General features: G+C 48.3%; 1 protein-coding gene across 5 annotated transcripts in view; it reads left to right on the top strand.

Moving 5' to 3' along the window:
* Positions 1 to 26,906, top strand: part of SLC8A2 (solute carrier family 8 member A2) — a 418,203-nt gene that overhangs the window by 326,360 nt on the left and 64,937 nt on the right. For 4 of the 5 annotated variants that reach the window (XM_063937877.1, XM_063937876.1, XM_063937875.1 and 1 more), the window contains 2 exons: positions 7,778 to 7,795; positions 22,819 to 22,943. In XM_063937877.1, the coding sequence (XP_063793947.1) occupies positions 7,778 to 7,795; positions 22,819 to 22,943 (143 nt within the window). The remainder of the gene's footprint in view (positions 1 to 7,777; positions 7,796 to 22,818; positions 22,944 to 26,906) is intronic. The other variant, XM_063937878.1, reaches the window with a different exon arrangement.

Raw genomic sequence — 26,906 nt, 5'->3', positions numbered from 1 at the left:
GCAGTGATCCTGTTGCCAGCAGGAATCACTGTAAAATAAAAAACCTAGCTAAACTTTTTCTAAGCAGCTCTTTAGGAGAGCCACCTAGATTGCACCCTTCTCGGCCGGGCACAAAAATCTAACTGGAGTCTGGAGGAGGGTCATAGGGGGAGGAGCCAGTGCACACCACCTGATCTGAAAAAGCTTTACTTTTTGTGCCCTGTCTCCTGCGGAGCCGCTATTCCCCATGGTCCTTTCAGGAACCCCAGCATCCACTATGACGATAGAGAAATAATATTATATATATCTGTCTGACTGCTCAGTTTACACAGCTTATAATTGTGGGGGAGACTGGGGAGCACTACTGCAGTGCCAGTTATAGGTTATAGCAGGAGCCAGGAGTACATAATATATTATATAGTGAGTGACCACCAGACACACAGTGCAGTTTATTTAATATATCCGTTCTCTGCCTGAAAAAAGCGATACACACAGTGACTCAGTCAGTCACATACCATATCTGTGTGCACTGCTCAGGCTCAGGCCAGTGTGCTGCATCATCTATTATCTATATATAATATTATATATATCTGTCTGACTGCTCAGCTCACACAGCTTATAATTGTGGGGGAGACTGGGGAGCACTACTGCAGTGCCAGTTATAGGTTATAGCAGGAGCCAGGAGTACATATTATATTAAAATTAAACAGTGCACACTTTTGCTGCAGGAGTGCCACTGCCAGTGTGACTGACCAGTGACCTGACCACACTGACCACCAGTATAGTTAGTAGTATACTTATATTGTGATTGCCTGAAAAAGTTAAACACTCGTCGTGTGACTTCACTTGTGTGTTGTTGTTTTTTTTATTCTATAAAAATAAAACTCATTCTGCTGACAGACAGTGTCCAGCAGGTCCGTCATTATATAATATATAATATATACCTGTCCGGCTGCAGTAGTGATATATATATATTTTTTATATCATTTATCATCCAGTCGCAGCAGACACAGTACGGTAGTTCACGGCTGTGGCTACCTCTGTGTCTCTGCACTCGGCAGTCCGTCCATAATTGTAATACCACCTAACCGTGGATTTTTTTCATTCTTCTTTATACATACATAGTTACATAGACATCTTCTCTTTATCAACCAGTCTATATTAGCTGCAGACACAGTACAGTACGGTAGTTCACGGCTGTGGCTACCTCTGTGTCTGCACTCGGCAGGCAGTCCGTCCATAATTGTATACCACCTAACCGTGGTTTTTTTTCATTCTTCTTTATACATACATAGTTACATAGACATCTTCTCTTTATCAACCAGTCTATATTAGCTGCAGACACAGTACAGTACGGTAGTTCACGGCTGTGGCTACCTCTGTGTCTGCACTCGGCAGGCAGTCCGTCCATAATTGTATACCACCTAACCGTGGATTTTTTTCAGTCTTCTTTATACATACATAGTTACATAGACATCTTCTCTTTATCAACCAGTCTATATTAGCTGCAGACACAGTACAGTACGGTAGTTCACGGCTGTGGCTACCTCTGTGTCTGCAGTCGGCAGGCAGTCCATAATTGTATACTAGTATCCATCTCCATTGTTTACCTGAGGTGCCTTTTAGTTGTGCCTATTAAAATATGGAGAACAAAAATGTTGAGGTTCCAAAATTAGGGAAAGATCAAGATCCACTTCCACCTCGTGCTGAAGCTGCTGCCACTAGTCATGGCCGAGACGATGAAATGCCAGCAACGTCGTCTGCCAAGGCCGATGCCCAATGTCATAGTACAGAGCATGTCAAATCCAAAACACCAAATATCAGAAAAAAAAGGACTCCAAAACCTAAAATAAAATTGTCGGAGGAGAAGCGTAAACTTGCCAATATGCCATTTACCACACGGAGTGGCAAGGAACGGCTGAGGCCCTGGCCTATGTTCATGGCTAGTGGTTCAGCTTCACATGAGGATGGAAGCACTCAGCCTCTCGCTAGAAAAATGAAAAGACTCAAGCTGGCAAAAGCAGCACAGCAAAGAACTGTGCATTCTTCGAAATCCCAAATCCACAAGGAGAGTCCAATTGTGTCGGTTGCGATGCCTGACCTTCCCAACACTGGACGTGAAGAGCATGCGCCTTCCACCATTTGCACGCCCCCTGCAAGTGCTGGAAGGAGCACCCGCAGTCCAGTTCCTGATAGTCAGATTGAAGATGTCAGTGTTGAAGTACACCAGGATGAGGAGGATATGGGTGTTGCTGGCGCTGGGGAGGAAATTGACCAGGAGGATTCTGATGGTGAGGTGGTTTGTTTAAGTCAGGCACCCGGGGAGACACCTGTTGTCCGTGGGAGGAATATGGCCGTTGACATGCCAGGTGAAAATACCAAAAAAATCAGCTCTTCGGTGTGGAGGTATTTCACCAGAAATGCGGACAACAGGTGTCAAGCCGTGTGTTCCCTTTGTCAAGCTGTAATAAGTAGGGGTAAGGACGTTAACCACCTCGGAACATCCTCCCTTATACGTCACCTGCAGCGCATTCATAATAAGTCAGTGACAAGTTCAAAAACTTTGGGTGACAGCGGAAGCAGTCCACTGACCAGTAAATCCCTTCCTCTTGTAACCAAGCTCACGCAAACCACCCCACCAACTCCCTCAGTGTCAATTTCCTCCTTCCCCAGGAATGCCAATAGTCCTGCAGGCCATGTCACTGGCAATTCTGACGAGTCCTCTCCTGCCTGGGATTCCTCCGATGCATCCTTGCGTGTAACGCCTACTGCTGCTGGCGCTGCTGTTGTTGCCGCTGGGAGTCGATGGTCATCCCAGAGGGGAAGTCGTAAGCCCACTTGTACTACTTCCAGTAAGCAATTGACTGTTCAACAGTCCTTTGCGAGGAAGATGAAATATCACAGCAGTCATCCTACTGCAAAGCGGATAACTGAGGCCTTGACAACTATGTTGGTGTTAGACGTGCGTCCGGTATCCGCCGTTAGTTCACAGGGAACTAGACAATTTATTGAGGCAGTGTGCCCCCGTTACCAAATACCATCTAGGTTCCACTTCTCTAGGCAGGCGATACCGAGAATGTACACGGACGTCAGAAAAAGACTCACCAGTGTCCTAAAAAATGCAGTTGTACCCAATGTCCACTTAACCACGGACATGTGGACAAGTGGAGCAGGGCAGGGTCAGGACTATATGACTGTGACAGCCCACTGGGTAGATGTATGGACTCCCGCCGCAAGAACAGCAGCGGCGGCACCAGTAGCAGCATCTCGCAAACGCCAACTCTTTCCTAGGCAGGCTACGCTTTGTATCACCGCTTTCCAGAATACGCACACAGCTGAAAACCTCTTACGGCAACTGAGGAAGATCATCGCGGAATGGCTTACCCCAATTGGACTCTCCTGTGGATTTGTGGCATCGGACAACGCCAGCAATATTGTGTGTGCATTAAATATGGGCAAATTCCAGCACGTCCCATGTTTTGCACATACCTTGAATTTGGTGGTGCAGAATTTTTTTAAAAACGACAGGGGCGTGCAAGAGATGCTGTCGGTGGCCAGAAAAATTGCGGGACACTTTCGGCGTACAGGCACCACGTACAGAAGACTGGAGCACCACCAAAAACTACTGAACCTGCCCTGCCATCATCTGAAGCAAGAAGTGGTAACGAGGTGGAATTCAACCCTCTATATGCTTCAGAGGTTGGAGGAGCAGCAAAAGGCCATTCAAGCCTATACAATTGAGCACGATATAGGAGGTGGAATGCACCTGTCTCAAGTGCAGTGGAGAATGATTTCAACGTTGTGCAAGGTTCTGATGCCCTTTGAACTTGCCACACGTGAAGTCAGTTCAGACACTGCCAGCCTGAGTCAGGTCATTCCCCTCATCAGGCTTTTGCAGAAGAAGCTGGAGGCATTGAAGAAGGAGCTAAAAGGGAGCGATTCCGCTAGGCATGTGGGACTTGTGGATGCAGCCCTTAATTCGCTTAACAAGGATTCACGGGTGGTCAATCTGTTGAAATCAGAGCACTACATTTTGGCCACCGTGCTCGATCCTAGATTTAAAGCCTACCTTGGATCTCTCTTTCCGGCAGACACAAGTCTGCTGGGGTGCAAAGACCTGCTGGTGACAAAATTGTCAAGTCAAGCGGAACGCGACCTGTCAACATCTCCTCCTTCACATTCTCCCGCAACTGGGGGTGCGAGGAAAAGGCTCAGAATTCCGAGCCCACCCGCTGGCGGTGATGCAGGGCAGTCTGGAGCGACTGCTGATGCTGACATCTGGTCCGGACTGAAGGACCTGACAACGATTACGGACATGTCGTCTACTGTCACTGCATATGATTCTCTCAACATTGATAGAATGGTGGAGGATTATATGAGTGACCGCATCCAAGTAGGCACGTCACACAGTCCGTACTTATACTGGCAGGAAAAAGAGGCAATTTGGAGGCCCTTGCACAAACTGGCTTTATTCTACCTAAGTTGCCCTCCCACAAGTGTGTACTCCGAAAGAGTGTTTAGTGCCGCCGCTCACCTTGTCAGCAATCGGCGTACGAGGTTACATCCAGAAAATGTGGAGAAGATGATGTTCATTAAAATGAATTATAATCAATTCCTCCGCGGAGACATTGACCAGCAGCAATTGCCTCCACAAAGTACACAGGAAGCTGAGATGGTGGATTCCAGTGGGGACGAATTGATAATCTGTGAGGAGGGGGATGTACACGGTGATATATCGGAGGGTGAAGATGAGGTGGACATCTTGCCTCTGTAGAGCCAGTTTGTGCAAGGAGAGATTAATTGCTTCTTTTTTGGGGGGGGTCCAAACCAACCCGTCATATCAGTCACAGTCGTGTGGCAGACCCTGTCACTGAAATGATGGGTTGGTTAAAGTGTGCATGTCCTGTTTTGTTTATACAACATAAGGGTGGGTGGGAGGGCCCAAGGACAATTCCATCTTGCACCTCTTTTTTCTTTTCTTTTTCTTTGCATCATGTGCTGATTGGGGAGGGTTTTTTGGAAGGGACATCCTGCGTGACACTGCAGTGCCACTCCTAGATGGGCCCGGTGTTTGTGTCGGCCACTAGGGTCGCTAATCTTACTCACACAGTCAGCTACCTCATTGCGCCTCTTTTTTTCTTTGCGTCATGTGCTGTTTGGGGAGGGTTTTTTGGAAGGGACATCCTGCGTGACACTGCAGTGCCACTCCTAAATGGGCCCGGTGTTTGTGTCGGCCACTAGGGTCGCTTATCTTACTCACACAGTCAGCTACCTCATTGCGCCTCTTTTTTTCTTTGCGTCATGTGCTGTTTGGGGAGGGTTTTTTGGAAGGGACATCCTGCGTGACACTGCAGTGCCACTCCTAAATGGGCCCGGTGTTTGTGTCGGCCACTAGGGTCGCTTATCTTACTCACACAGCTACCTCATTGCGCCTCTTTTTTTCTTTGCGTCATGTGCTGTTTGGGGAGGGTTTTTTGGAAGGGACATCCTGCGTGACACTGCAGTGCCACTCCTAGATGGGCCCGGTGTTTGTGTCGGCCACTAGGGTCGCTTATCTTACTCACACAGCGACCTCGGTGCAAATTTTAGGACTAAAAATAATATTGTGAGGTGTGAGGTATTCAGAATAGACTGAAAATGAGTGTAAATTATGGTTTTTGAGGTTAATAATACTTTGGGATCAAAATGACCCCCAAATTCTATGATTTAAGCTGTTTTTTAGTGTTTTTTGAAAAAAACACCCGAATCCAAAACACACCCGAATCCGACAAAAAAAATTCGGTGAGGTTTTGCCAAAACGCGTTCGAACCCAAAACACGGCCGCGGAACCGAACCCAAAACCAAAACACAAAACCCGAAAAATTTCAGGCGCTCATCTCTAGTAAATACTGGCTGCTTTATTTTTACACTGCAATTTAGATTGCAGATTGAACTCACCACACCCAAATCGAACTCTCTCTGCACATGTTATATCTGCCTCCCCTGCAGTGCACATGGTTTTGCCCAACTGCTAAAAAATTTCCTGCTGCGATCAACTTGGAATTACCCCCCATGTGTACTGCAGGGGAGGCAGATATAACATGTGCAGAGAGAGTTAGATTTAGGTGTGGTGTGTTCAATCTGCAATCTAAATTGCAGTGTAAAAAAAAAGCAGCCAGTATTTACCCTGCACAGAAACAAAATAACCCACCCAAATCTAACTCTCTCTGCACATGTTATATCTTCCTCCCCTGCAGTGCACATGGTTTTGCCCAACTGCTAATAACGTTCCTGCTGCGATCAACTCAGAATTACCCCCACTGTCCTAAGGTTTTTACAGTCTATATATGATGGCAATTGTACTGTGCCTTGGAGGGTGATAAAGTGGAGAGAGATAAAGTACCAGCCAATCAACTCCTGTCATTTTTCAAACACAGCCTGTAACATGGCAGTTAGGAGCTGATTGGCTTGAACTTTATCTCCATCCACTTTATCTCTCTCTGCTGTACATAGACCCCTCTGTCCTGAAAAGTTTACAACCTAGTGGTATAATTGTAAACCCTGTGAAACAGACAGGGCGGGATGTACTAATGCACATCGCCGCCCAGCGCTAGGATGCTGATCGATTATGTACTTACATATGCAATCAGCATTGCGGAGGACAGCACTTCCGATAAGAGCTGTCCTCCGCGATGCGCAGAGGTTGCCTGACTTTCAGGATTCAGTCCCGGGAGTCAATCTGGGTATGTGCAGGGTGATGGTGGCGGGCGAGGCATGCTGGGAGGGTTCCGAACAAATCCCTCACACAGCGCTGCGGAGAGAAGCTCATAGGCTTCTATGCGGTATCGCCAGCAAAAGCTGACGAACCCCGCCGCGGCGCTGACCTGCCGGCCGGGAGTTAGTACATTAGGAAAATGCGGTAAACGGGAGTTTACCGCATTTTCCGTTTAGTACATCCCGCCCACAGTATGGTAAACCTGTCTAAAGCTGGGTACACACTTAGGGCTGGGCAATAAGTGGCCCTCCAGCTGTTTCAGAACTATACATCCCAGCATGCCATGGCCATGCAACAGTTTTAGCATGGCAAAATAGCAAAACTATGGCAGGGCGTGCTGGGATGTGCAGTTCTACAACAGCTGGAGGGCCACTTATTGCCCACCCATGCGTGACTAGACGATATGTGTACACAGCAACATCGTCAGGACCCGGCGCGGGGAGCCGGCATCAGCAAGTGCATACACACTTGCCAATACCGGCAGCGACGGCGGGGGTCATGCTGCATTCGGCAGCGTTGCCCTCGCTAGCGAGGTCTTCTGTCGGCCCTCCATGTACGACCGACGGAGGATGTTGCTGACGACCCGCCAGAGCGCATATCATCAGTGACATAGCGACTACAGCCTAGAGAATGCGCCCAATATGTCAGATCGATCCGACGGTTTGGACGACATATCGTCTAGTGCACAGGTTCTCAAACTCAGTCCTCAGGACCCCACACGGTTCATGTTTTGCAGGTCACCTGTAGATTTTTTAAATGTGACAGTTGGTGATACACAGTGCAGCTGCCGGGTGACATGGAAAACGTGTACTGTGTGTACCTAGGATAAGTTGTGATTCTCCCCTAAAGAAGGTACAGCTGTGGAAACACGTTCATGAGAATACAGACTTGTATTAGGGCGGGGTACAGCCTCTGGGGTAGGCCGTGTTATCACTGAGGAGTGTGCTGGGTGCCGGTGGGTGAATGCAGGGTTTCTGTGGAAATGTGACGTTTGATGCTTCTGTTCTTCTGTCTTCTCACTCTTTTCTTTTTCCATCTCTCTAGCTCTGTTACTCAATCAGGGTAAGATCTCTTCCTTGTCTTTATTATGTCTCATTGCTCGTTACTCATTAAAGATTGCAAATTAAAATATGCAGAATACACATACTATAAAAGAAACGTAAATGGTGTTATATTTATTACTTTAACATGCTGTCAATGTTATCAAAGGTCTTTATCAGCCTTATAACAATCAAGGGTTATATGATCATCATCTCCTGCATATTACTGTCAATTAATACTGTACATGATTATACATGTATAGCTTAAAAAAATATATATATTTTTTTAGATATTACAAGTCACCAATGAGTTCTGTGACCATACCAAGAGGGTGCTGAATTCTGAGGTGACTTCTAATGGTGTCCGGTTCATAGATCTGTAGTACGGGATAGTCAATTGGTCAACCCCAAAAGGTTGGAGGGGGTCATAACAAGTTTGACAGGTAAAAGGTGGCCAGTGCTTAAGGTCAACAGGTTCAAAAGGTCGACACACTTTTGTGTGTGTGTGTGTGTGCGTGGGGGGGGGGGGGGGGTTCTCCAACTTTTCATCATTTACCATCCATGTGGACTATGATAGTGCAGAGCACAACGAGGGTACACGTTTCCACTAATTTGGCTCAGATACGGTGAAACATAAAATGACGCATAAAAAACAACAACTTGTGTCAACCTTTTTTGTGTGTCAACCATTTTCATGGCGACCTTTTGTACCTGTCGACCTTTGCTACTGTGCACCTTCTCAATTCCGACATTTTGACCCTGTTGACCTTTTTCATGTCGACCATTTGAGGTTGACCTATCGACTGTCTATCTTTTTACTGTAGACCTATTGAACCACACCCACCTCTAATATTGCATTTTGGGGTGCATTATACTTTATAGCACTTACATTTCCCAACTGACCTCTGAAGAGATAACATCAGAAGCAGAGGTCATTATTATTGACAGACAGTTTTCACAGGTATAATTTACATGTGTTTCTGTATATATTAATGTTATCATATTATATTGTGAGAATTAGATGGTAGTGTCATCAGTTAGGATCTAAGCACTAACGGCGGGGGAAAAGGTGACATATTATCCCACTGAGGCCTGGCTATATCTACCTCATGGCGTAATGACTTCATGGCGCATGGCTGAGACTTTTTTAGTTTAACCATCCCCAATTTCTCTGACGTCCTAAGTGGATACTGGGGACTCCGTCAGGACCATGGGGAATAGCGGCTCCGCAGGAGACAGGGCACAAAAGTAAAAGCTTTAGGATCAGGTGGTGTGCACTGGCTCCTCCCCCTATGACCCTCCTCCAAGCCTCAGTTAGGTTTTTGTGCCCGGCCGAGAAGGGTGCAATCTAGGTGGCTCTCCTAAAGAGCTGCTTAGAGTAAAAGTTTTGTTAGGTTTTTTATTTTCAGTGAGTCCTGCTGGCAACAGGCTCACTGCAACGAGGGACTTAGGGGAGAAGAAGTGAACTCACCTGCGTGCAGGATGGATTGGCTTCTTAGGCTACTGGACACTAGCTCCAGAGGGACGATCACAGGTACAGCCTGGATGGGTCACCGGAGCCGCGCCGCCGACCCCCTTGCAGATGCTGAAGAGAGAAGAGGTCCAGAAATCGACGGCTGAAGACTTCTCAGTCTTCATGAGGTAGCGCACAGCACTGCAGCTGTGCGCCATTGCTCTCAGCACACTTCACACCAACGGTCACTGAGGGTGCAGGGCGCTTGGGGGGGCGCCCTGGGCAGCAATGAAAGTACCTATGCTGGCTAAAAATACATCACATATAGCCCCTGGGGCTATATGGATGTATTTAACCCCTGCCAGGTTGTCAGAAAAACGGGAGAAGAAGCCCGCCGAAAAGGGGGCGGGGCCTATTCTCCTCAGCACACAGCGCCATTTTCCTACACAGCTCCGCTGCTAGGAAGGCTCCCAGGCTCTCCCCTGCACTGCACTACAGAAACAGGGTTAAAACAGAGAGGGGGGGCACTTATTTGGCGATATTATTATATATTAAGATGCTATAAGGGAAAACACTTATATAAGGTTGTCCCTGTATAATATAGCGTTTTGGTGTGTGCTGGCAAACTCTCCCTCTGTCTCCCCAAAGGGCTAGTGGGGTCCTGTCCTCTATCAGAGCATTCCCTGTGTGTGTGCTGTGTGTCGGTACGTGTGTGTCGACATGTATGAGGACGATGTTGGTGAGGAGGCGGAGCAATTGCTTGTAATGGTGATGTCACTCTCTAGGGAGTCGACGCCGGAATGGATGGCTTATTTAGGGAATTACGTGATAATGTCAACACGCTGCAAGGTCGGTTGACGACATGAGACGGCCGGCAAACCAATTAGTACCTGTCCAGGCGTCTCAAACACCGTCAGGGGCTTTAAAACGCCCATTTACCTCAGTCGGTCGACACAGACACGGACACTGACTCCAGTGTCGACGGTGAAGAAACAAACGTATTTTCCATTTGGGCCACACGTTACATGTTAAGGGCAATGAAGGAGGTGTTACATATTTCTGATACTACAAGTACCACAAAAGAGGGTATTATGTGGGGTGTAAAAAAACTACCTGTAGTTTTTCCTGAATCAGATAAATTAAATGAAGTGTGTGATGGTGCGTGGGTTTCCCCCGATAGAAAATTATTGGCGTTATACCCTTTCCCGCCAGAAGTTAGGGCGCGTTGGGAAACACCCCTTAGGGTGGATAAGGCGCTCACACGCTTATCAAAACAAGTGGCGTTACCGTCTCCAGATACGGCCGCCCTCAAGGAGCCAGCTGATAGGAGGCTGGAAAATATCCTAAAAAGTATATACACACATACTGGTGTTATACTGCGACCAGCGATCGCCTCAGCCTGGATGTGCAGCGCTGGGGTGGCTTGGTCGGATTCCCTGACTGAAAATATTGATACCCTTGACAGGGACAGTATTTTATTGACTATAGAGCATTTAAAGGATGCATTTCTATATATGCGAGATGCACAGAGGGATATTTGCACTCTGGCATCAAGAGTAAGTGCGATGTCCATATCTGCCAGAAGATGTTTATGGACACGACAGTGGTCAGGTGATGCAGATTCCAAACGGCACATGGAAGTATTGCCGTATAAAGGGGAGGAGTTATTTGGGGTCGGTCCATCTGACCTGGTGGCCACGGCAACAGCTGGAAAATCCACCTTTTTTACCCCAAGCCACATCTCAGCAGAAAAAGACACCGTCTTTTCAGCCTCAGTCCTTTCGTCCCCATAAGGGCAAGCAGGCAAAAGGCCAGTCATATCTGCCCAGGGATAGAGGAAAGGGAAGAAGACTGCAGCAGGCAGCCCATTCCCAGGAACAGAAGCCCTCCACCGCTTTTGCCAAGTCCTCAGCATGACGCTGGGGCCGTACAAGCGGACTCAGGTGCGGTGGGGGGTCGTCTCAAGAGTTTCAGCGCGCAGTGGGCTCACTCGCAAGTGGACCCCTGGATCCTACAAGTAGTATCCCAGGGGTACAGATTGGAAATTCGAGACGTCTCCCCCTCGCAGGTTCCTGAAGTCTGCTTTACCAACGTCTCCCTCCGACAGGGAGGCAGTATTGGAAACAATTCACAAGCTGTATTCCCAGCAGGTGATAATCAAAGTACCCCTCCTACAACAAGGAAAGGGGTATTATTCCACACTATATTGTGGTACTGAAGCCAGACGGCTCGGTGAGACCTATTCTAAATCTGAAATATTTGAACACTTACATACAAAGGTTCAAATCAAGATGGAGTCACTCAGAGCAGTGATAGCGAACCAGGAAGAAGGGGACTATATGGTGTCCCTGGACATCAAGGATGCTTACCTCCATGTCCCAATTTGCCCTTCTCACCAAGGGTACCTCAGGTTCGTGGTACAAAACTGTCACTATCAGTTTCAGACGCTGCCGTTTGGATTGTCCACGGCACCCCGGGTCTTTACCAAGGTAATGGCCGAAATGATGATTCTTCTTCAAAGAAAAGGCGTCTTAATTATCCCTTACTTGGACGATCTCCTGATAAGGGCAAGGTCCAGAGAACAGTTGGAGGTCGGAGTAGCACTATCTCAAGTAGTTCTACGACAGCACGGGTGGATTCTAAATATTCCAAAATCGCAGCTGTCTCCGACGACACGTCTGCTGTTCCTAGGGATGATTCTGGACACAGTCCAGAAAAAGGTGTTTCTCCCGGAGGAGAAAGCCAGGGAGTTATCCGAGCTAGTCAGGAACCTCCTAAAACCAGGAAAAGTGTCAGTGCATCATTGCACAAGGGTCCTGGGAAAAATGGTGGCTTCTTACGAAGCGATTCCATTCGGCAGATTTCACGCAAGAACTTTTCAGTGGGATCTGCTGGAAAAATGGTCCGGATCGCATCTTCAGATGCATCAGCGGATAACCCTGTCTCCAAGGACAAGGGTGTCTCTTCTGTGGTGGCTGCAGAGTGCTCATCTACTAAAGGGCCACAGATTCGGCATTCAGGACTGGGTCCTGGTGACCACGGATGCCAGCCTGAAAGGCTGGGGAGCAGTCACACAAGGAAAAAATTTCCAGGGAGTGTGATCAAGTCTGGAGACTTCTCTCCACATAAATATACTGGAGCTAAGAGCAATTTACAATGCTCTAAGCTTAGCAAGACCTCTGCTTCAAGGTCAGCCGGTATTGATCCAGTGGGACAACATCACGGCAGTCGCCCACGTAAACAGACAGGGCGGCACAAGAAGCAGGAGGGCAATGGCAGAAACTGCAAGGATTCTTCGCTGGGCGGAAAATCATGTGATAGCACTGTCAGCAGTGTTCATTCCGGGAGTGGACAACTGGGAAGCAGACTTCCTCAGCACGACCTCCACCCGGGAGAGTGGGGACTTCATCGGGAAGTCTTCCACATGATTGTGAACCGTTGGGAAAGACCAAAGGTGGACATGATGGCGTCCCGCCTGAACAAAAAACTGGACAGGTATTGCGCCAGGTCAAGAGACCCTCAGGCAATAGCTGTGGACGTTCTGGTAACACCGTGGGTGTACCAGTCGGTGTATGTGTTCCCTCCTCTGCTTCTCATACCTAAGGTACTGAGAATTATAAGACGTAGAGGAGTAAGAACTATACTCGTGGCTCCGGATTGGCCAAGAAGGACTTGGTACCCGGAACTTCAAGAGATGCTCACAGAGGACTCATGGCCTCTGCCGCTAAGAAGGGACTTGCTTCAGCAAGTACCATGTCTGTTCCAAGACTTACCGCGGCTGCGTTTGACGGCATGGCGGTTGAACGCCGGATCCTAAGGGAAAAAGGCATTCCGGAAGAGGTCATTCCTACCCTGGTCAAAGCCAGGAAGGAGGTGACCGCACAACATTATCACCACATGTGGCGAAAATATGTTGCGTGGTGTGAGGCCAGGAAGGCCCCACGAAGAAATTTCAACTCGGTCGATTCCTACATTTCCTGCAAACAGGAGTGTCTATGGGCCTCAAATTGGGGTCCATTAAGGTTCAAATTTCGGCCCTGTCGATTTTCTTCCAGAAAGAATTGGCTTCAGTTCCTGAAGTCCAGAAGTTTGTCAAGGGAGTACTGCATATACAACCCCCTTTTGTGCCTCCAGTGGCACTGTGGGATCTCAACGTAGTTCTGGGATTCCTCAAATCACATTGGTTTAAACCGCTCAAATCTGTGGATTTGAAATATCTCACATGGAAAGTGACCATGATGTTGGCCCTGGCCTCGGCCAGGCGAGTGTCAGAATTGGCGGCTTTGTCTCACAAAAGCCCATATCTGATTGTCCATTCGGACAGGGCAGAGCTGCGGACTCGTCCCCAGTTTCTCCCTAAGGTGGTGTCAGCGTTTCACCTGAACCAGCTTATTGTGGTACCTGCGGCTACTAGGGACTTGGAGGACTCCAAGTTGCTAGATGTTGTCAGGGCCCTGAAAATATAGGTTTCCAGGACGGCTGGAGTCAGGAAAACTGACTTGCTGTTATCCTGTATGCACCCAACAAACTGGGTGCTCTTGCTTCTAAGCAGACGATTGCTAGTTGGATGTGTAGTACAATTCAGCTTGCACATTCTGTGGCAGGCCTGCCACAGCCAAAATATGTAAATGCCCATTCCACAAGGAAGGTGGGCTCATCTTGGGCGGCTGCCCGAGGGGTCTCGGCTTTACAACTTTGCCGAGCTGCTACTTGGTCAGGGGCACACCCTGGCTGAGGAGGACCTGGAGTTCTCTCACTCGGTGCTGCAGAGTCATCCGCACTCTCCCGCCCGTTTGGGAGCTTTGGTATAATCCCCATGGTCCTGACGGAGCCCCCAGCATCCACTTAGGACGTCAGAGAAAATAAGAATTTACTTACCGATAATTCTATTTCTCGTAGTCCGTAGTGGATGCTGGGCGCCCATCCCAAGTGCGGATTGTCTGCAATACTTGTACATAGTTATTGTTACAAAAATCGGGTTATTATTGTTGTGAGACATCTTTTCAGAGGCTCCGCTGTTATCATGCTGTTAACTGGGTTCAGATCACAGGTTGTACAGTGTGATTGGTGTGGCTGGTATGAGTCTTACCCGGGATTCAAAATCCTTCCTTATTGTGTACGCTCGTCCGGGCACAGTATCCTAACTGAGGCTTGGAGGAGGGTCATAGGGGGAGGAGCCAGTGCACACCACCTGATCCTAAAGCTTTTACTTTTGTGCCCTGTCTCCTGCGGAGCCGCTATTCCCCATGGTCCTGACGGAGTCCCCAGCATCCACTACGGACTACGAGAAATAGAATTATCGGTAAGTAAATTCTTATTTTCTCTGACGTCCTAAGTGGATGCTGGGACTCCGTAAGGACCATGGGGAATAGCGGCTCCGCAGGAGACTGGGCACAACTAAAGAAAGCTTTAGGACTACCTGGTGTGCACTGGCTCCTCCCACTATGACCCTCCTCCAGACCTCAGTTAGAATCTTGTGCCCGGCTGAGCTGGATGCACACTAGGGGCTCTCCTGAGCTCCTAGAAAGAAAGTATATTTAGGTTTTTTATTTTACAGTGAGATCTGCTGGCAACAGACTCACTGCAGCGAGGGACTAAGGGGAGAAGAAGCGAACCTACCTAACTGGTGGTAGTTTGGGCTTCTTAGGCTACTGGACACCATTAGCTCCAGAGGGATCGACCGCAGGACCCGACCTTGGTGTTCGTTCCCGGAGCCGCGCCGCCGGCCCCCTTACAGAGCCAGAAGCAAGAAGTGTTCCGGAAAATCGGCGGCAGAAGACTTCAGTCTTCAACAAGGTAGCGCACAGCACTGCAGCTGTGCGCCATTGCTCCTCATGCACACCTCACACTCCGGTCACTGATGGGTGCAGGGCGCTGGGGGGGGCGCCCTGAGGGCAATATAAACACCTTGGCTGGCAAATCATCACAATATATAGTCCCAGGGCTATATATGTGATAAATTACCCCTGCCAGAATCCATGAAAAAAGCGGGAGAAAAGTCAGCCGAAAAAGGGGCGGGGCTATCTCCCTCAGCACACTGGCGCCATTTTTTCTTCACAGTGCAGCTGGAAGACAGCTCCCCAGGCTCTCCCCTGTAGTTTTCCAGCTCAAAGGGTTAAAAAGAGAGGGGGGGCACCAAATTTAGGCGCAATATGTGTATACAAGCAGCTATTGGGGGGGAAAAATCACTCAGTTATAGTGTTAATCCCTGCATTATATAGCGCTCTGGTGTGTGCTGGCATACTCTCTCTCTGTCTCCCCAAAGGACTTTGTGGCGTCCTGTCCTCAGTCAGAGCATTCCCTGTGTGTGTGCGGTGTGTCGGTACGGCTGTGTCGACATGTTGGATGAGGAAGGTTACGTGGAGGCGGAGCAGAGGCCGATAAATGGGATGTCGCCCCCTGTGGGGCCGACACCAGAGTGGATGGATAGGTGGAAGGTATTAATCGACAATGTCAACTCCTTACATAAAAGGCTGGATGACGTAACAGCTGTGGGACAGCCGGCTTCTCAGCCCGCGCCTGGCCAGGCGTCTCAAAGGCCATCAGGGGCTCAGAAAAACGCCCGTTACCTCAGATGGCAGACACAGATGTCGACACGGAGTCTGACTCCAGTGTCGACGAGGTTGAGACATATACACAATCCACTAGGAACATCCGTTACATGATCTCGGCAATGAAAAATGTGTTACGCATTTCTGACATGAACCCAAGTACCACATAAAAGGGGTTTTATTTTTGGGGAGAAAAAGCAGCCAGTGAATGAAGTGTGTAAAGAAGCGTGGGTTCCCCCGATTAGAAACTGGTAATTTCTAAAAAGTTACTGATGGCGTACCCTTTCCCGCCAGAGGATAGGTCAAGTTGGGAGATATCCCTTAGGGTGGATAAGGCGCTCACACGTTTGTAAAAAAATAGGTGGCACTGCCGTCTTAGGATACGGCCACCTTGAAGGAGCCTGCTGATGAAACGCAGGAGGCTATCCTGAAGTCTGTATATACACACTCAGGTTATATACTGAGACCTGCAATTGCCTCAGCATAAATAGTGCTGCTGCAGCGTGGTCTGATACCCTGTCAGATAATATTAATACTCTAAGACAGGGATAATATTTTGCTAACATAGAGCATATTAAAGACGTCGTCTTATATATAAAGGATGCACAGAGGGATATTTGCCGGCTGGCATCCAGAATTAATGTAATGTCCATTCTGCCAGGAGGGTATTAGAAACCCGGCAGTGGACAGGTGATGCTGCCTGTAAAAGGCACATGGAGATTCTGCCTTATAAGGGTGAGGAATTGTTTGGGGATGGTCTCTGGGACCTCGTATCCACAGCAACAGCTGGGAAGAAAATTTTTTTTTACCTCAGGTTTCCTCACAGCCTAAGAAAGCACCGTATTTTCAGGTACAGTCCTTTCGGCTTCAGAAAAGCAAGCGGGTCAAAGGCGCTTCCTTTCTGCACAGAGACAAGGGAAGAAGGAAAAAGCTGCACCAGCAGCCAGTTCCCAGGATCAAAAATCTTCCCCCGCTTCCTCTGAGTCCACCGCATGACGCGGGGGCTCCACAGGTGGAGACAGGTGCGGTAGGGGCGCGTCTCGGGAACTTCAGGGACCAGTGGGCTTGCCCACAGGTGGATCCCTAGGTTCTGCAAATAGTATCACAGGGATACAGGCTGGAGTTCGAGGCGACTCCCCCTCGCCGTTACCTCACATCAGCCTTGCCTGCTGCCTCGGAGAAAGGTAGTACTGGCGGCAATTCACAAGCTGTACTTCCAGCAGGTGAAATCAAGGTACCCCTCCTTCAACAAGGCGGGGGTTACTATTCCAAAATGTTGTGGTACCGAAACCAGACGGTTCGGTGAGACCCATTCAAAAATTGAAAGCCTTGAACACTTATATACAAAGGTTCAAGTTCAAAATGGAATCGCTCAGGGCGATTATTGCAAGCCTGGAGAATTTCAGGGTATCACTGGACATCAAGGATGCTTACCTGCATGTCCCTATTTACCCTCTTCACCAGGAGTACCTCAAAATTGTGGTACAGGATTGTCATTACCAATTCCAGACGTTGCCGTTGGTCTGTCCCCGGCACCGAGGGTATTTACCAAGGTAATGGCCGAAATAATTATCCCGTACTTGGACGATCTCCTTATAAAGGCGAGGTCCAGGGAGCAGTTGTTCAACGGAGTAGCACTATCTCGGGAAGTGCTACAACAGCACGGCTGGATTCTGAATATTCCAAAGTCGCAGCTGGTTCCTACGATGCGTCTACCGTGGGTGTACCAGTCGGTGTATGTGTTCCCTTCTCTGCCTCTCTTACCCAGGGTAATGAGAATAATAAGAAGGAGAGGAGTAAGAACTATACTCATTGTTCCGGGTTGGCCAAAAAGAGCTTGGTACCCAGAACTCCAAGAAATGATCTCAGAGGACCCATGGCCTCTGCCGCTCGGACAGGACCTGCTGCAGCAGGGGGCCTGTCTGTTCCAAGACGTACCGCGGCTGCGTTTGAAGGCCTGGCGGTTGAACGCCGGATCCTGAAGGAAAAGGGCATTCCGGAGGATGTTATTCCTACGCTAATTAAAGCTAGGAAAGAAGTGAACGCAAACCATTATCACCGCATATGGCGGAAATATGTTGCGTGCTGTGAGGCCAGGAAGGCCCCAACGGAGGAATTTCAGCTAGGTCGATTTCTGCACTTCCTACAGTCAGGGGTGACTATGGGCCTAAAATTGGGTTCCATTAAGGTCCAGATTTCGTCTCTATCGATTTTCTTCCAAAATAGAACTGACTTCACTGCCTGAAGTTCAGACTTTTGTTAAGGGAGGGCTACATAGTCAGCCCCCGTTTGTGCCTCCAGTGGCACCGTGGGATCTCAACGTGGTGTTGGATTTCCTGAAGTCGCATTGGGTTGAGCCACTTAAATCCGTGGAGCTACAATACCTCACGTGGAAAGTGGTCATGCTGTGGGCCTTGGCGTCGGCCAGGCGTGTATCAGAATTGGCGGCTTTGTCATACAAAAGCCCTTATCTAATTTTTTTATATGGATAGGGCGGAATTGAGGACTCGTTCCCAATTCCTTCCTAAGGTGGTATCAGTTTTTCATGTGAACCAACCTATTGTGGTGCCTGCGGCTACTTGGGACTTGGAGGATTCCAAGTTACTGGACGTAGTCAGGGCCCTGAAAAATATGTTTCCAGGACGGCTGGAGTCAGGAAAACTGACTCGCTATTTATCCTGTATGCACCCAACAAGCTGGGTGCTCCTGCTTCTAAGCAGACTATTGCTCGCTGGATCTGTAGCACGATTCAACTTGCACATTCTGCGGCTGGACTGCCGCACCCTAAATCTGTAAAAGCCCATTCCACGAGGAAAGTGGGCTCTTCTTGGGCGGCTGCCCGAGGGGTCTCGGCTTTACAAATTTGCCGAGCTGTTACTTGGTCGGGTTCAAACACTTTTGCAAGAGTCTACAAGTTTGATACCCTGGCTGAGGAGGACCTAGAGTTTGCTCATTCGGTGCTGCAGAGTCATCCGCACTCTCCCGCCCGTTTGGGAGCTTTGGTATAATCCCCATGGTCCTTACGGAGTCCCAGCATCCACTTAGGACGTCAGAGAAAATAAGATTTTACTCACCGGTAAATCTATTTCTCGTAGTCCGTAGTGGATGCTGGGCGCCCATCCCAAGTACGGATTGTCTGCAATACTTGTATATAGTTATTGCCTAACTAAAGGGTTATTGTTGAGCCATCTGTTGAGAGGCTCAGTTATATTTCATACTGTTAACTGGGTATAGTATCACGAGTTATACGGTGTGATTGGTGTGGCTGGTATGAGTCTTACCCGGGATTCAAAATCCTTTCTTATTGTGTCAGCTCTTCTGGGCACAGTATCCTAACTGAGGTCTGGAGGAGGGGCATAGTGGGAGGAGCCAGTGCACACCAGGTAGTCCTAAAGCTTTCTTTAGTTGTGCCCAGTCTCCTGCGGAGCCGCTATTCCCCATGGTCCTTACGGAGTCCCAGCATCCACTACGGACTACGAGAAATAGATTTACCGGTGAGTAAAATCTTATTTTTTTCCCTTAAGGTGCCCATGCACTAGACGATACTATGAGCGATTTGGCCATTTTTGTGACAGATCGGAACTACAAATCGTTTATAATAGGGCAGATCGTTCAGTGTCTGTGAACGATAACGATCACGATGCACTTTCCTGCTGGTCGTTGGTCAGAGCTTCTCATCTTCCCTGCTACAGGGAAGATCTGAAGCTATCGTCATCGACAGCATGCTCCTGGATGTAGCCACTCCCAGATCTTAAGATATATCTTATGTGTATTGTACTATAACGTTTCCCCAAGACTGCCGGGTAGCTGCCGGGGGAATTCAAGGGAAATCGTTATCGAGAATGTATCATTTACAGGTCGTCTAGTGTATGTGCACCTTTAGACCTATTGGTTGCATGCATAATAACTAGTTTATTGCATATTCAGTCACAAGCCAAAGGAAATATATCCCTCGGTGCAGCCAGTGATTCTTTATGCCTTATCACAACATTATCACAGCCCTCATCCGGTCCTCCCTCCAAACACCTCCCCCACGTGACCCTATCCCTTCCCGCCTCCTCCGCTATTTGTCTCCTTTTGCCTGTTCCCATCTTGCTCACCTCAATCTTTTCCTCTCATCAGTCACTGTCCCCTCTCCCTTTAAGTATGCCCTTGTTTCCCCTATCCTAACACTCTCTTGAGCGTACTGTCTACAGCCGCCTTACTGCCTTTCTTTCTTCCCACTCCCTGCTTGACCCATTTCAGTCTGGCTTCCTTCCTTTCCACTACTCTCTCAAAAGTCTGCAATAACCTCCATGCTGCCAAATCTAAGGGCCAATACTCTCTGCTTATTCTCCTTAACCTCTCTCTGCCGCTTTTGGTACTTTGGACCATCCTCTCCTCCTTCAATTCCTTTACTCCATTGGTCCGTGTGATACGTCCCTCTCTTGGCTTTCCTACTACCTCTCCGACCGCGCCTTCTCTGTCTCCTCTCATGACTCCACCTCTCCCGCAATTCCCCTAACATTAGGTGTCCCACAAGGTTCTGTTATTGGACCTCTCCTTTTCTCTATTCATGCTCTAGGTGAGTTAATTCACTCTTTTGACTTTCATCTATGCTGATGACACTCCAATCTACCTTTCCTCCTCTGACCCCCCGTTCTCTCCTCACGTATCTCCAGCTGTCTCTCTGCTATGTCTTCTTGGCTGTCTCAGTGCTTTCTTAAACTTAACATGTCACTCTAAAGAACCTCCGCGATTCTGAGCCCGGATATCTCTGGTGAATGAGACAGTTGTACATGAGAAATTTGTGTACCTGGCCAGAAATGCGGAGAATAAATACGTGTCTGGGCTCATTGGCTAGATTCTCCATACTCGCTTAAAGATCAGCGTGAGGCCGCCCTGCCATGATAACCCTAGGAGTATCCCTAGTTCTTTGAACAGTTACTTATGCTTTTTGGTCTGCTGTTACCCTCTTTTTCTTGTCTGTGATGCCCTCTTGTGACCCGCAGCCAGCCGTGCAATGATTTTAGATCCTTTGTATTATACGTTACACTCTATCATTATTCTATTTGCTGTTACATGATTGAAAAGAGTCCACACACACTGACTTTACCTTGACAATTGTATTTTTATTATTTTGGTGTCTGTTTGCTTTATTGGTGGTAGTGTGTTTTGTTGTTTTTGTTGTAAACTACGAAATGCCAATAAAAAGCATGGAATAAAAAAAAATACTCAACATGTCTAATACCCCTTTTCCACCTCTGTAGCACGGGGACCCGTGCTACAGCCCCCTTCCCACAGCGCTCACAACCCGGCATATTGCCGGGTTAGTGACGCTGCTAGTGACATAGAAACATAGAATTTGACGGCAGATAAGAACCACTTGGCCCATCTAGTCTGCCCAGTGACGTGGCAGGGGTGGCGCTGGGAGATCACATGTTCTCCCAGCGCTGCCCTCCCATACACTGTGAACGGGAGCCGTGTCGCCTCTACACGGCTCCCGTTCACACTAGACAGCTTACCGGGTTGAACATGTGTTCAACCCGGCTAGCTACCCGGGTAGGATTCCCGGATCACTTGATCCGGGAATCTGCAGGGGGACCCTTTTCCACTAGGGAAAAACACAGGTAAATGCGCGCCCCCGCGCATTTACCCATGTTTAAAAAGCTAGTGGAAAAGGGGTATTAGACTGAGCTGATCTCCTTCCCACGCTCCCACAAAACCTCTCCTCTCACAGTTTCAGTTTCTATTGATGGCACTACTATTTCATCTTGCCCTCAAATACGCTGTCTTTGCGTTATCCTTGATTCCTCCCTCTCCTTCAAACCTCACATTCAGTACCTCTCGTAGTACTGCCGTTTCCATTTCAAAAATATTTCCAGGATCAGACCCTTTCTCACCTTGGATGCTACTAAGACCCTTATCTACTCACTGGTCATCTCTAAATTGGACTATTGTAATCTCCTCCTATCTGGCCTTCCTGACAAATGCCTCTCTTCACTCCAATCTATCCTCAATGCTGCTGCCCTGCTCATCTTCCTCTCCAAGTGTACAACGTCCGTTACCTTCTCTTACCTGGCCTACACTGGCTCCCCTGCCGAATCCAATTCAAGCTAATCACACTCACTTACAAATCCCTTACCCACTCCTCTCACATTTACATATCTAAACTCCCACACACCTTCTTTGCTTCACAAATTCATGCCGCCTTTCCTGCCAACTGATGACTTCCTCCCATTCCTGCCTCCAAGATTTTGGCCGTGATGCCCCCTACCTCTGGAATTTTCTACCTCTCCCTATCAGACTCTTTACCTCTCTACAAAACTTTAAATGGGCTGTCAAGACTTACTTCTTCATCAAACCCAGACATCTCTCATCAGAACCCTCTGCTACATGGCTCAATTCTACCCCATCTCTCATCCTAACCTTCTGCTACATGGCTCACTTCTACCCCATCTGTGTCACCCTGTCTGTCTTCCCTCCACCTTCTGAATGTAAGCTCTAACGAGCAGGGACCTCTCCCCTAATGTGCTTTTCCCTCTTTTAGACTAAATTCTACTCCAACGGCACCTCTTGGTTTCTGCCACCGTGATGATTATTCAGTCAGTGAGGTTGAAAAGAGGCAAACTGCCTATCGGGTTCAACCTGTATTCTGTGTTAATCTGTTCATATTTATAATGTGAATGTGCCTGCTGAAGTAATGGCTTAGTACCAAGTAATGGCTTAGTACCATGTACTTGTCCTACATTGTCTTGTACTGTAAGTCATTGTTTTCTTGTTTTACTTATTTGTTTATGTACTTTGTTAGGCGCTGCGGAACACTTGTGGCGCCATATAAATAATTAATAATAATTATTGTAAAGAATGGATATCACTTTCCCTGCCTTACTTCAGTAACCATACACTACACAGATACAAATCCATACAAGCTTAGACTAGTCATCATGACTGACTTGCTGACTCTAGGTAAGGGGTAGGATACAAAGTGCTTTAGGCCTCGTATTGCCCTGCAAGCAGGCTTGTGGTGACATTTGTCATATGTGATCTTTGCATGACCAGATGAAGAAGACAAGAAACTGACTGGGGAGGAGGAAGAGGCGAGGAGAATTGCAGAGATGGGGAAACCAATTCTGGGGGAGCACTCCAAGTTGGAGATCATTATTGAAGAGTCCTATGAATTCAAGGTAAAATGACATTTCTCTTCTTTCAAATATACTGAAACTATTTACCAATGGTAACCATGATATTTATCATCTATACTGGGGGCAGGTAAATTGTGAAGTGTCACAGGCTGGCTCTCCCTGACTTTATTAATGTGTGAGAAGGTCCTATGTGAGGAGCAAATACAGCTTTAGACATGCCCAGCTATTTCTCAGTATCAGCAAATGTGCCTAGATTGCCAGTAAGTGTGCAGAGCAAAATGGCCGCTTTTAGGGAGTGGCATAAGTTTACACAGTCAAAAGGGAAGAGCTGGGAAGAGTGAAGAACTTTTATTTAATAATAATAATAATAATAATGTTATTCATATAGCACTTTTCTAGTAATAGGACTCAAAGTGCTTACATTTGCCTTTACTGCACAAAATACAAAAGAAGCTTAACCCTTTCAGTGGCGGGTTTTGGGTATTTGCCCACACCTCCCAGGGCAGGTTTTTTTCTCTTATGTCCTAGAGGATGCTGGGGACTTCGTAAGGACCATGGGGTATAGACGGCCTCCGCAGGAGACATGGGCACTCTAAAGACTTTAGAATGGGTGTGCACTGGCTCCTCCCTCTATGCCCCTCCTCCAGACCTCAGTTAGATCCTGAGGAGACTGGGTGCATTACAGGGGAGCTCTCCTGAGTTTCTCTGTAAAAAGAATTTTGTTAGGTTTTTTATTTTCAGGGAGCACTGCTGGCAACAGGCTCCCTGCATCGTGGGACTGAGGGGAGAGAAGCAGACCTACTTAAATGATAGGCTCTGCTTCTTAGGCTACTGGACAAGAAAAGAAGACTTCAAAGGAGGCAGAAGACATCAGATCTTCACTGAGGTAACGCGCAGCAGTAACGCGCAGCAGTAACGCTGCGCGCCATTGTTCCCACACATACACACACAGCGGAGACTGTAAGGGTGCAGGGCGCAGGGGGGGGCGCCCTGGGCAGCAATATAAACCTCAAGGGACACTGGCATTTGGATTATATACTGCGGAGGAGGTATATTAAAAAACCTCCGCCAAAATAATTTGAGCGGGACCGAAGCCCGCCGCTGAGGGGGCGGGGCTTGATCCTCCAGCACCAACCAGCACCATTTTGTCCACAGCACACGGCAGAGAAGCTGGCTACCCGGATTCTCCCCTGCTGAACACGGTTACAGAGGGCAAAACAGAGGGGGGGGGGGCACATTCATTGGCGCAGTGAGCGTTATTGTATATATATTTCTATAAAAGCGCTGTACTAGCTGGGATTTTATTCCAGTGTCCGGTGGCGCTGGGTGTGTGCTGGCATACTCTCTCTCTCCAAAGGGCCTTATTGGGGGACTGTCTCCATATAGATATATCCCTGAGTGTGTGGGGGTGTCGGTACGCGTGTGTCGGCATGTCTGAAGCGGAAGGCTCATCTAGGGAGGAGGTGGAGCAGATGATTGGGGTGTATCCGTCGGCAACGCCAACACCTGATTGGTTGGATATGTGGAATGTTTTACTGTAAATGCGAATGTGTCTTTATTACATAAGAGATTGGACAAAGCAGAGTCCAGGGATAAAACAGGGAGTCAATCCATGACTTTGACTGTGTCACAGGGCCCTTCTGGGTCTCAGAAACGTCCACTGTCCCAAGTAGCAGACACTGATACTGACACGGATTCTGACTCCAGTGTCGACTACGATGATGCGAGGTTACACCCAAGGGTGGCCAAAAGTATTCATTATATGAATATTGCAATAAAAGATGTTTTGCATATCACAGATGACCCCTCTGTCCCTGACACGAGGGTATGCATGTTTAAGGAAAAGAAACCTGAGGTAACTTTTCCCCCATCTCATGAGCTGAATGAGTTATTTGAAAAAGCTTGGGAAACTCCAGACAAGAAACTGCAGATTCCCAAGAGAATTCTTATGGCGTATCCTTTCCAACGCGCTTGTCCAAGAAGGTGGCGCTACCATCCCCAGACACGGCAGCCCTCAAGGATCCTGCGGATCGCAGGCAGGAGACTACCTTAAAATCAATTTATACACATACGGGTGCCTTGCTCAGACCGGCAATAGCGTCGGCTTGGATTTGTAGCGCCGTAGCAGCTTGGGTGGATACCTTGTCAGCTGACATTGATACCCTAGATAGGGATACCATTTTATTGACCTTAGCTCACATTAGAGACACAGTCTTATATATGAGGGACGTTCACAGAGACGTTGGGCTGCTGGGTTCGAGAGCCAACGCCATGGCGATTTCTGCTAGGCGATCCCTGTGGACCCGCCAATGGACGGGTGATTCCGATTCAAAGTGGCATATGGAAGTTTTGCCTTACAAGGGTGAGGTTTTATTTGGGGAAGGTCTCGCGGACCTGGTTTCCACAGCTACCGTGGGTAAATCGACTTTTTTACCTTATGTTCCCCCGCAGCAAAAGAAAACACCACAATATCAGATGCAGTCCTTTCAGTCGCATAAGTCTAGAAGAGGTCGGGGCTCTTCCTTCCTCGCCAGAAATAAGGGTAGAGGGAAAAGAATGCCTGCTACGGCTAGTTCCCAGGAGCAGAAGTCCTCCCCGGCTTCTACTAAATCCACCTCATGACGCTGGGGCTCCTCTGAGGGGAGTCCGCTTCGGTGGGGGCACGTCTTCGACTCTTCAGCCACGTCTGGGTTCAGTCAGACGTGGATCCTTGGGCAATGGAAATTGTAGCCAAAGGCTACAAGCTGGAATTCGAAGACGTGCCTCCTCGCCGGTTTTTCAAATCGGCTTCACCAGCTACTTCCCCAGAAAGGGAGATAGTTTTAGCGGCAATCCAAAAACTGTGTCAACAACAAGTGGTTGTCGAGGTTCCCCTAGTTCAACAGGGGAAGGGGTACTATTCAACCCTATTTGTGGTCCCGAAACCGGATGGCTCAGTCAGACCCATTCTAAATTTAAAATCCCTAAACCTGTACTCGAAAAAGTTCAAATTCAAGATGGAATCGCTCTGGGCAGTTATCTCCAGCCTGGAAGGGGGGGATTTTATGGTGTCACTAGACATAAAGGATGCATACCTTCATGTCCCTATATATCCCCCTCATCAGGCGTACCTGAGATTCGCTGTACAGGACTGTCATTACCAGCTTCAGACGTTGCCGTTTGGGCTTTCCACGGCCCGAGAATTTTCACCAAGGTAATGGCGGAAATGATGGTGCTCCTGCACAGGCAGGGAGTCACAATTATCCCATACTTGGACGATCTCCTGATAAAAGCGAGATTGAGAGATCAGTTGCTGAAAAGCTTTCTCTCCCTGAGAGTGCTGCAGCACCATGGCTGGATTCTAAATCTACCAAAGTCGCAGTTGGTTCCAACGACTCGGCTATCATTCTTAGGCATGATTCTGGACACGGAACAAAAGAGGGTTTTTCTCCCAATGGAAAAAGCCCAGGAACTCCAGAACATGGTCAGAGACCTGTTAAAACCGAAAAGAGTGTCAGTCCATCAATGCACTCGAGTACTGGGAAAAATGGTGGCAACATACGAGGCCATCCCCTTCGGCAGGTTTCATGCGAGGACATTTCAGTGGGACCTTCTGGACAAGTGGTCCGGGTCCCATCTTCAAATTCATCAGAAAATAAGCCTGTCCCCCAGGGCCAGGGTGTCTCTCCTGTGGTGGCTGCAGAGTGCTCATCTTCTAGAGGGTCGCAGGTTCGGCATTCAAGACTGGGTTCTGGTGACCACGGACGCGAGCCTCCGAGGATGGGGAGCAGTCACACAAGGAAGACATTTTCAGGGAACATGGTCAAGCCAGGAGGCTTGTCTGCACATCAACATACTGGAATTAAGGGCCATATACAACGGCCTACGACAAGCGGAGAATCTTCTTCGCGAACTACCGGTTCTGATTCAATCAGACAATGTCACAGCCGTGGCTCATGTAAACCGCCAAGGCGGGACAAAGAGCAGAGTGGCAATGGCGGAAGCCACGCGGATTCTGCGCTGGGC

This window comes from Pseudophryne corroboree, chromosome 8, assembly GCF_028390025.1.
Source record: "Pseudophryne corroboree isolate aPseCor3 chromosome 8, aPseCor3.hap2, whole genome shotgun sequence".
NCBI lineage: Eukaryota > Metazoa > Chordata > Amphibia > Anura > Myobatrachidae > Pseudophryne > Pseudophryne corroboree.
This window is presented reverse-complemented; position numbering and strand designations above follow the sequence as displayed.